The 11,377-nt window shown below is 28.3% G+C and overlaps 2 protein-coding genes across 3 annotated transcripts in view; one reads left to right on the top strand and one right to left on the bottom strand.

Annotated features, from left to right (window-relative positions):
- Window positions 1-6,594, top strand: part of Gabat (4-aminobutyrate aminotransferase) — a 9,487-nt gene extending 2,893 nt beyond the window's left edge. Inside the window, exons 6-10 of the mRNA XM_014433129.3 lie at window positions 380-552; window positions 2,083-2,220; window positions 2,725-2,882; window positions 3,834-4,102; window positions 5,588-6,594. Of these exons, the coding sequence (XP_014288615.1) occupies window positions 380-552; window positions 2,083-2,220; window positions 2,725-2,882; window positions 3,834-4,102; window positions 5,588-5,712 (863 nt within the window). The 3' untranslated portion in view covers window positions 5,713-6,594. The remainder of the gene's footprint in view (window positions 1-379; window positions 553-2,082; window positions 2,221-2,724; window positions 2,883-3,833; window positions 4,103-5,587) is intronic.
- A 2,308-nt stretch (window positions 6,595-8,902) lies between these two features.
- Window positions 8,903-11,377, bottom strand: part of Miro (mitochondrial Rho GTPase) — a gene marked incomplete in the record, with an annotated part of 32,661 nt that continues 30,186 nt past the window's right edge. The window contains 1 exon segment of one of the 2 annotated variants that reach the window (XM_067044910.1): window positions 8,903-9,530. In XM_067044910.1, the coding sequence (XP_066901011.1) occupies window positions 9,503-9,530 (28 nt within the window). 2 annotated transcript variants of the gene reach the window in all.

Genomic DNA, 11,377 nt, shown 5'->3' with positions numbered 1-11,377 from the left:
GTATATGTATATATATTTATCATTATTTAAACCCTAATGTACCAATGAAAATGGTTCTGTAATTATAAAAACTAGAATTCATAGGAAATGGGTACCAACAACAAAGCCTCATTTTTTAAATAATTTCTTTGGATCCAAAGGACCTTACAAATGGTAACTTGAGGAAAATACTGAAAGCTATTTACATTTAATTATCATCATCCTCAACCTTAGTTAGATTAGAAAACAAAATAATACATATTATAAGATTATATGATGCATATTATATTGAAAGATTTTCAAAAATACTTTAATTAATAAAAGCATATTTATGATTGATTGAAAACTATATATCAGTGGATTATGGATAAAAAAAAATTATACATATTTTTATGTTTAGGTGCTTTTCACGGACGTACCATGGGATGTTTAGCAACAACCCATAGTAAGGCAGTTCATAAAATAGATGTTCCTTCTTTGGATTGGCCGATTGCAGACTTTCCTCAATATAAATACCCTTTGAGTGAAAATGTAAGGGAAAATAAAGCAGAGGATGAAAGATGTCTTAGCAAGGTTAGTTTTTTCTGTTATATATTTGTATTATGTATTTGAGGTGAGGAGTCTGAGTGGCCTATCCCTCATTTTTGTGAAAATTGAGTTTTTAACTATTATGTCATGCCATTTTTAGACTGTACAAAGAATTTTATTAATTTCAAAACCATACTCGATATGTGGTCAATTTAATAGATAGTCCAACATGTATTTGATCTCAAGTTGGTTGTGCTAAAGTGGATAAGTCGTTTGATCCACTCTTTCACTGTTAACTGCTATCTGAAATCTAAAGATTCACTTTCAAAATTGGTGTAAAGCAGTGTGACAAGAATTATATTAAAATCTTCTAAACAGTTTATCTCAAAATCACAGCTGAAGAGTCCGTTCTGGTTCTCAATGCCTCATTTAATATATTTTAACTGTTATTCAAAAACATCTGTGAATTTTGTTTATAAACAAGAGTTAAAAGCCTTTAATATTTGCCTATATTAAAGGCATATATTAATTTCTTCATGTGAGGTACAGATATGATTTCTATAGAAGCTTAAATTTTTTTTTTTATATTCAAAACAATTATATAACTGAAAAACATTTTTAAAAAATCTAGATATTTTCTATTGTTTTTTAAATATCAATCTATTTTTTTCTGAGGATAATAATTACACTGTGATTTGCGAATTATCATTAACCATAAGTGTCTTGTTACAAAAACAAAAATAAAATATAATTATTTTTATTTATTTTCTTTTGTAATCCACTTATAAAGAATTTAGTTTAGCCATTTGTTTCAAATAGAATAAGCACTATTTGGCAAAAAAATTTTTTTTAAATATACAAACAGATTTTCCTTCCTCCTGCTAGCTTAATTGAATTAACTGACGGTCATTCAAGTGTTTGTAAAATGAACAATAACATAATTTCAAGTTGGAAAAAAAAGGGTCGGCAATGATTTAAAAAAAAAAAGGTTTAAAAAATACTGAAACCAGTAGGCAGGGAGGCTGCGAGAGCTTCCTTCATATTGTGCATTTCACTTTATTCTTGCAGACAAATGCTAATATAATGTTCAAACAAACTATCTGTTCATTAGCAATTATGATACATTACACAAGATCATAACAATTCGATATCTCATTTACAATGTAAGTGCCAGTCGGACTGCAAAAGTCTTCTTGATTCAAGTCAGTCACATGAGTCTGGTTTTTGAATAATCATTGTCATTATTATGTCCCTTTACAGGAAGTAATTATATTAAAAAAAACACATTAAATTTTGTATATTGAATTAATAGCTCCATTAAGAAAAAACAAACTTTTTTTTCCCTCGGTTTCTTCTTTGCTATCATACATATGAATATGTTGCAGTACTATTGTAGAAAAGCTTTGTAAGTACCCACTAGTTTTTTTTTAGAAGATTCATTGGAAAAAATATTCTTAATGAAATTCCCTCCAAATAGTTTATCTTGAAAATATATCCCGTTTTTCATACAATATTGACTAATAAGATTTTTCTTCTGTGCCAGCCACAAAATTCAATAATTATAAAATTTTGTAGGTGGAAGATTTGATTAATACTTGGAACAAAAAAGGTATGCCAGTTGCTGGCATTGTTGTTGAGCCAATACAGTCGGAAGGAGGGGATAACGAAGCTTCTCCTGAATTCTTCCACAAGCTGCAAGCCATTAGCAAAAAAGTAAGTTTACTTTAAAGTTCAAGTATTAACTAATTTTATTTTAATTTTCATTTCTGCAGGTTTACATCTCAATGTTCTTTTATTTTATGATTTTCCACAAGAAAATAGTTTGAAAGAGCCATTTCATACAGTGCAACTATTGGTGCTTGGTTACTGCAAATCTAATTCCATATATATTACAAATATTCCAGTAGATAGCAGCACTTAGCCTAACCAAATTATTCTGTTTTTAATACAAGTAAGATTTTTTTATAAACAGAAAGCTTTCATTAAACCCCAACAGATGGCACTCACATCTCAAATTATTTTAACAATTATGGTTCCCCTGTACCCTTGAAAATTTTTTCAGTTTTTTTGCTCATCTCAATGTGCTGATTTATTTTAAGCATGGCCTTTATCCTACAAAAAAAAATAAAAGTAAAAATAAAATAACAATGAAAATAATCATAAAATAATTTGTTTTATTTAATAAATCACTTTTATTACTTCTTTTTGTGTCCACAGTATGGATGTGGGCTGTTGATTGATGAGGTCCAAACAGGATGTGGTGCGACAGGTAAAATGTGGTGCCACGAACACTTTAACTTACCCCATCCTCCCGATGTTGTGACTTTCAGTAAAAAGATGCAGCTAGGAGGTTACTATCATACAGAAGAGTTCATGTAAGTTCTGATTTAGAAAACAGTAGAGAAGATAAATACATTTAAACTCAATGATAATAGAGAAATAGTTATCAGTAGATAAAATCAAAGAGAAGATAGTTGGGGGTTGTGAGAGAAATAAAACAACTAAAATATTTAGAAACATTCTACCAACAGTTAACAAATTTGTTATACCATATGAGCTTCATCATTTAACCTTTTTTATTCTCTAATCCTGCCCTCAGGTCAAAAATTAAAACACAGTAGTGCTTAATTTATTTTGGATGTTTTGGGAATACAGCCACCCCCTCTTCAGCATCTATAATTTAACAATATTTTAAAATACATTTTTCTACAATTGTATATAACAGTTAATTACATCCCTAAATGTTTAATCAAAAAAAGTTAAACAAATAAAAACATATTCAGTTGTTAGAAGCACCAAAATATGGAGATGTCTTTTTTTTCTCTTGTTGACTCCCAACCTGGTTCTGACATACCAGGAAGTCATGTTTTCACTCCAAATATTATTGGGGCCATGGGGCCACCACAAATATTATTGAATCTCCCCCAGACCGCAATTGAACCAGGACTGTTGCTGACTCAAGGTTGTTAAGATGATGCCTTAACCCACTTGGCTACAAAGGGGCCACATATGGAACTGTCAGTACGAGCATGCTTGTCCATTCCTTTTAATACATTTTCCATGTCCATTCATTTTTGGTACTTTCATCACTTGAACCAGCTACACCCCATATGTTCACTTGGTATTCTGATATTGTTTCTTCCTAAGTAAATGAGATATTCTGTCCAATGAAAATGAATAAAACATTTTCTTCAAAACATATGTTCTTAAAACATGAAATTTTTCTATTTCTCCCTTTAAAAATATGTTATGAATTAATTTTTTATGCTATCATATATAGATTTAAATAGAATATGAACTAATTAAAAACATTATCATAAAATTAGGATAAATACACCTTTGAGGATTTTCAACACATGGCTTGGTGATCCAGGAAAGATAGTTCTTCTTGAAGGAATAATGGATGTCATTCGCAAGGAGAAACTTTTAGATCTGGTTGAAAGTGTCGGTCAAGTTCTTGAAGTTGGCCTGAATGACTTGTCGAAAAAATATAGTAATATCATCAACTCACCAAGGGGTAGGGGAACATTTAGAGCGTTCAATGGCTCCACGACCGAAGTAAGGAACCAGATTACCAACAAATTGAAACAAAAAGGTAAAAAAACAAGTGTTTTATTCCAATCAATTATTTCATATAATAATATTTCATTAAAGTTTAGATTTTTTTCTTCACGATTTTACTATAAATTTACTTGAGAATATTTTAAATTTTGATCATTCTGATATATACATATATATGGTAGATTTATAGATATTTTCTCTATATTGAGGATATTAATACAAATATAAATGCAGAAGAACTCCAGATAACCAGCATCATATAGAAAATAAATATATTGAGAAAACACTTAGTTCTGTAAAACAAATCAAAATAATCAACTCTACAACTACTATTAAAGAAGATCGTTTGTTTACTTCATTCATTCATGTATTGATAGACCTTTTTTTTTTTTTTAAATATTTAAACTGATCTTATGGGAGGCTACAGCCTCATTAAAGTTCCATTACACGGTGGCATATTACAGTCACAACAGCAACTGCCACGGTACAAACTGTAAGATAGTTATCCTTCTGATAACATTTACTGTCGTGGCAGTAGAGTAGCATGATAAACATAAATATCTATCGGGCAGTGAAATTAATGCCAGCTAAGGTCTGCTTATTACTAGTTAATTTTATTATTACAATTTATTTTAATCAATAAAAATTGGAAGATTGTTAATTGACCAAATGTAATATATAAAAGGAAAATGGTTCGGGTGTGGTCAAAGAAAAAACTCAAATAGTAATTAAATTATTTTATGTGAGCCAACGTTTCTCCCCACGTTGCAGGGCTTGATGCAAGTAAGCACAAAGATGAAGTAAAAAGAATAATGGCACATTTTTGGTCTTACCTGCATCCAGTAAGCCCTGGAACATAGGGAGAAAAATTGGCTTATATACTTTAATTACTGTTTTGAGTTTTTTCTTTAACCGCACCTGGACCTATCTTCCTTTTATAAACAAGAAAATTACATTGATGCCTGCCATCTGGCAGATGGTCTGTAGCTCATGAGTACAAAAAGGTTGAGGACCTTTCTCCTAAAAGAACAAATTAACCACTAAGTTATATCTTAGTATAATTAGCTAAGTCTAGTGCTCACCCATATATAATTCTTCTCAATCTTAGTATTACATTTTAGACCTGCCATCTTTTTCTCGATAAAATTAGATATGAAAGTTATTCTTCTATTTCTATTTTTAACAAACAATCTTTTCCTCAAGACAGGATATGAAAGTTAATTACATAATTAAACTTATTAAGATAATATAAATAAGGATTACTATTTAAATAACATATTACTCAGGAAAGAATTTTTCCAACAGCATGAATTCTGACTTAATACTTTCCTAGTAATTTCTTATATAGAAAACAAATTTAGCCTCAGTAAGTGGATTAGGTCATTTGATTTTTTTCATTACATTTTTAAAACATCAGCTTCTTAAATATATATCACTCTATTTTGAATATATTAAAAAACTGCTGATAATGAATTGGAAACAAATTAATGAAGTATTTCAATGAACTTGATTATTTCAGGAATAATTGCTGGTGGGAGCGGTGACATAGCTGTGAGGATGCGCCCGTCACTTGTTTTTCAAAAACAACATGCAGAGATTTTCCTTTCATCACTTAATGATGTTCTTAAAGAGATTAATGGTTAATATTAAGTAAATTGAAATACTGCATTTCATAAAACTTCAAAAATGATAATCATTTCTTAAGAGTCAGCTAAACGTTTAAAATGGGAATGTTATATCTGATTAATTCAAAGGAATATAATTCATTTGATAATTTTGAAATTATTTAAAGAAAATTTAAATGCTCTCTAAACATTATTCGAGTCAAAACATCAAACAACTAAAAATATTTCTTATAATTGACTTTAAATTTTATCTAAAAAAAAAAAAAATTAAAACTTTCCAGTCATATACCATTATTGGTGAGAATTCAATTTTTATTCAACTCCATGAATAATTACATCTTTTGTGAGATCTTATCTTTAGTTCAATATTAACTTTGTTGCGGCTTAAATAATAACAAAAAAAAAGTTATTTAACTATTTTATTATATGAATAAGTGATTTAAATGAAGGTTAATTTCAATAAAGAGAAGAATTTAAATTGTATTTTAATATAAATTTAAAATTGATAAATTTTTTAAAAACAATCAGGCTTTAATACTCCTTTTAGATTATACTCTCCTATAGTTTGTAATTAATTGTTTTTCAGTTTCAAACATTTAAAAGCAGTATTACCTTGATTAGTACAGTATTTATGTTTCATCAGAATTAGTTCAAACACAATTTACAACTAAAATATATGGATTCCATTATAATGCAGAATCATGATTTGTGTGTATGTATATATTTATGATTAATTCTAAATCTTATTGTTTTAAAAACAAAACAAGAAATGAATTCTGTAAGCACATTCCAGTCTTCCAATTGTAACTTAAGTCTTCCAAATATTTTTGTTAAAAGAAACTATATTTATTGTTAATGTTGCATTAAAATGAAACTAGCTATGTATGTTATACGTTAAAATATTTAAAATAAAAAATATATAAAATATGTTTGTAGCTATCTTATTTATGTTTTCCCCATTCGTGGATTATTTTAAAGTAGATCATCATTTTGTTAATTCATTCCTTTTTTTCTTAATCTACTGGTGTTCATGGTGGTAGTAACTATTCTAGGTTCCAGGATATAAAGGTGGGTAACAATCTTGTCCAGCGCGTCTCTAAGGTAAATTAAAATAGAGAGCTTGAAGAAGTTTGTCGGGGTGTGCGGTCAGCAAAGAACAACACAAATAAACTAAACCATATTTATTTATTTTATGCCGACGTTTCGACCTGAGTTTCAGGTCTTCATCAGGGCTATAGAACAAAAGAGAAAACAAAAGATATGTTGTTCTTTGCTGACCGCACCCCCCGACAAACTTGTTGTTCTTTGCTGACCGCACCCCCGACAAACTTCTTCAAGCATTAATCTACGGTCAACTATCTACACCTCATTAAAATAGAGAGCTTTACAGTTTGTGTTATAATCTTAGTTTGGTAATTATTTACATTTTGTAGGTAATCTATTTTTTAAATAAATTACTATATGGATTAAATTGCATTAGAATGACAAAATACTTTTTGTATTATTTTAATTCTAGATTGGCCACAATTTTAAACAAGCCCAATGCTAACTATATTGTCATATACACAGTAAGTTCAGCATTGGGTTTCTGAAACTATAACAACACAAAAAATTATAACATTCATTTATATAATTAAACTGGTTGTTGAATAATTTAGAGGTTATAAAGTTTGATTTAAATAACAATCCATGTCTGAATGGTTAAAATAATTAAAGACATAGGACAATTGTCAAACTGTCAAGTGTGATTTATATCACTCAATCTGAGAGTGTTTTCAGAAATAGAATTTAAGTCATAGGAAGTCATTTTGAAATTTTGGTTCAGTTCAGGGCTGCTCATGCCAGTATTTTTACACGATTTTTTTGATATTTTTCACTTTAGTGGGTAATTGGCCTGATTTATTTTTTTAAAGTTTATCCTTAGACACTTTTTCTATTACTAAGAAGTTATTATTTTTCTTTATGATTTTGAATTTCAGAACATGGCATACCTAGACCATTTGGTTTTTGTATTTGGAGCCTGTAGTTTTAGGTTCCGGGGCAGATCATTATACATTACTTAATTAACTCAATTTTTTAGGGTTGGACTGATCCTGGAAATGTTAATCAAATATTCTGTTTCCAGCATTGCAAAGCTTACTAATAGGGCTAATTCAAGATTTTAGGAGGGTTAATTTAGCATTGAAAGCTAATGTTTAGGTAACCATTTATTTTCAAAGAGATATGTCCTAGACTGCTTTGAAATATATCATGGAAAATAAATTTAGTACTTTTTGGTGTTTGTTATTTTAAGTAATAGTATATATTCTTGAATCATGAGAAAAATTAATAATTATTTTTGTGTGCCAAGTCTTTTTGTAGTTGCCCCCTTACACCTCAAATTCAAATATAAGCATCAACACCTAAAATTGGTTTCCTGATGGGTCGCATATTTTTCAAACGTATATGCTTGACATCAATTAAGTAAAAATAGAAGAAAAGATCCAAAAACTTCTTTATTTCTATCATTTGCTCGAAATGGGTCGGGTCTCTGAGCCAGTATTATTATTTTTAATTTTTTAATACATAAATATAATCAAAGTGTTTATTTCAGGTGTAATTGCTGGTGGCAGTGGTGCCAAAACTGTGAGGTTGCGTCCAATGCTTCTTTTTCAAAAACATCATGCTCAACTTTTCCTTTGCATCCTAAATGATGTTCTTAAAGAAATTGGCTGTTAATAGGAGCAAGAGATGCAGCATTTTATAAATCTCCATAAATTATCCATTTATCTCCCAATTTTTACATTGGAGTCAATTAAATATTTAAAAAGGAAAGTTATTCGTAATTATTATTTAAAATCAAGTTTCAATTCACACCAGAGGCACCAAGAAAAAAAAAAATTTTAATTTATTATAGTACAGCTCATATTTGGGACATAGTAGGGCAGTATGATGACACCACAGACATTCTAGAATAATTTAGTTCTGAAGGTGTCTGTCACTCATTATGAAGACATATCTATAAATGTAAGTACTCACAATTTAGTTCACACTAGTAAAATAGACAAGTAAAACTAAATTAGGACAGCAAATTACACAAGTTCATTGTTGGTCAAACGGTAGAACAGGCAACTGATATTTCACTGATTTTTTGTTCAATTCTGATTGATAATAGACTCTCAGAAAATCTCTTTTCTTTTTTATAAATATTCTTTAATTTTAATGAGATAGAATCAGATAATCAAATAGAACTAATGTTTTTTAACCTGTTACTGGAGAATAACATGACAGATTACAAAAACGTAAAAAAATTTGATCACATATAAATATACTAGGATTTAATAGATAAGAACTATGTAAAACTCAATGTGGTCAAAACATTATGGCAAATTTCCATGACGAAAAATGTAGGTATGCCTATTGCAGTAGTAGTTGGCGAATGACAAAATATTTCATGATAGCCAGTTAAGTGGTTAAATTAGTTTCTACATCTCTAAATAGATAAATATTAGTTATTATTTCTCTTTTCCTTATTTTGTAGCAACAGTTAATCAGAAATTTATTCAATTTTAGTAAGTAAGTGATATATTTCTTTCCTTTTGTTTTTTGTAAATAGTATATTCACAAAGTAATAGTGTTATTTCATTTGATATTATATCGATATTTTAATTTTAGTATTTTTTGAGAATCTGTGCTATTTCTTTTTAAAGATAAAATTTCATTTTTAAAATTTCTATTCATGGTTTTTTGTTCACTAAATTTAATGGTATTTCACAACTTACTTATATTACTTTCCTTTTTAATGGAATTTTATGTTGATCTTTGTAAGTTCAATTTAGGATTCCAACTGCCGCAGAGCTGCATATTAACAATAGTATACTTATTACACAGTTAAATACTTTAATGAATAAATTTAAAAGTAAAATTTTATTTCTACAATTTAAAACTTATTGGAATTACATAAATATTGAACAGGATTTTGAAGTACAATAAATAATTTTGAGCAATGATATAGATCATTCAGTGTTTGTGATAATAATGATACATATTACATAATAAACAGCATAGTTACTCAAAATTAAATACATGGTGAACACATCACAAAGATTATTTTTGATAATATATACATGAAATGCTATAAGGAGATATGTACAAAATGATACAACGTAAGTATATTTCATACAGTATAAGAATTACAATATTAAAATTTATACAAACAAATTAAGCAACAAATTTTATAACATTTATAACATCAATTTTTTTAACGTGTAACATATAAGTATCCAATCACTGAACACAAAAAAAGATCAGTAAAAGTGAAAAATGAATCTAAACACTATGAAAAAAACAAAAACATAAACTATCATGTAATCCAACAAACCTAATTAAAACAGAAACAATAGGATCGGTCTAAATTGTAAGTATTACCTTTCCATATCAAACTTTAAAAATAATAGCTCCACATAAGGATTATGTATTTATATAACTAAAATCAGCAGTGTCTAGATCTTCGAATGGGAAACAATAAAATATCGTGTTCAAGATGCTGAAAGTATGAAGAAAAATTTGTATTCTTATATCAATATCAACTACTTTATAACTCAATTATTTTCTTACCAGGCTGGGATATAATTCAATTCAACATAATCTCAAAGGTATACTAATTTTTCTTTTTTTTTTTTTTAATTTTGGCTTTTTACTTAAAATAGTTCCGATTAGCATTGCTTGTTTTATTTATGTTATATTTATAGGTCATTTAAAAATTGTATTATCATTTGTTTCAAATAATAAATTGTGTCAAAAAATGGATTTTAACAAATAAAAAACCAATTCAAAAAAATAAATTCTATTTTGATATTTATAAGATTCGGAGAAGGTTGATATAAAAATTTATCCAACACTAAAAAATTCAAGGAGTACTGGGAATTTGTGTAAGCTGGAGTCGATCAGACTGAAAGTGGTTTAACACTATGGATAAAAAAAAAAAACTTGGTTTAATACCAAGGCATATATATGTATATATCTGTGTACGCACTTTTCCACAGATATATGGCACACAATACACAGTTACTATATGCATACTGTCTGTTACTGCTATGACAAGTACTGATCATATAATATAAAACCTGATGGTACAACAGTACTGCCACAACTAAACTGACCTCAAAAGACCTCTTCCATTTAAATCAGCTTAATTATTATCTTCGGAGCAGCTAAAAGCTTGTTTTATCAATAATTTTAATAGTTTTATGCAATTTTTTTTTCCATTCATTAAACACGCGTTCAATCTTTCAATTATTGATACTTATTTTTTATTTCGAACTATGCACCATCATTTTGAATATGTTACATTATATTATGCTTAATCCTCCTGATTAACACCTTCATTGCGGCTGAATTTGAAAAAAAACAAACAAACAGGACTTCGCAAATGGACGTTAGCATCAATGTTGACCACTATTCCAGCATTTTTATGTTTTCATCATGTGAAATTATTAGAGTGCTTCCAAGTAAAAGCATCTTATTCTACTCCAATATTCATACAAATTGAGTTTCATTTTTATTTCATCTTTAATTTATAAATAAATAACTGTTTCTAAAGTAAGAAAATAAAAGTTTAGCAATACAACAGTAAGAATAATTTAAAACTCACGGTAAGAATGATTAGTTTCATTTCAAGTTGCCTATTTCGATATTTCATGTAA

The sequence above is a fragment of the Halyomorpha halys genome, unplaced genomic scaffold (assembly GCF_000696795.3).
Source record: "Halyomorpha halys isolate HHAL.00 unplaced genomic scaffold, Hhal_1.1 Scaffold43.1, whole genome shotgun sequence".
NCBI classification, from domain to species: Eukaryota; Metazoa; Arthropoda; class Insecta; order Hemiptera; family Pentatomidae; genus Halyomorpha; species Halyomorpha halys.
This window is presented reverse-complemented; position numbering and strand designations above follow the sequence as displayed.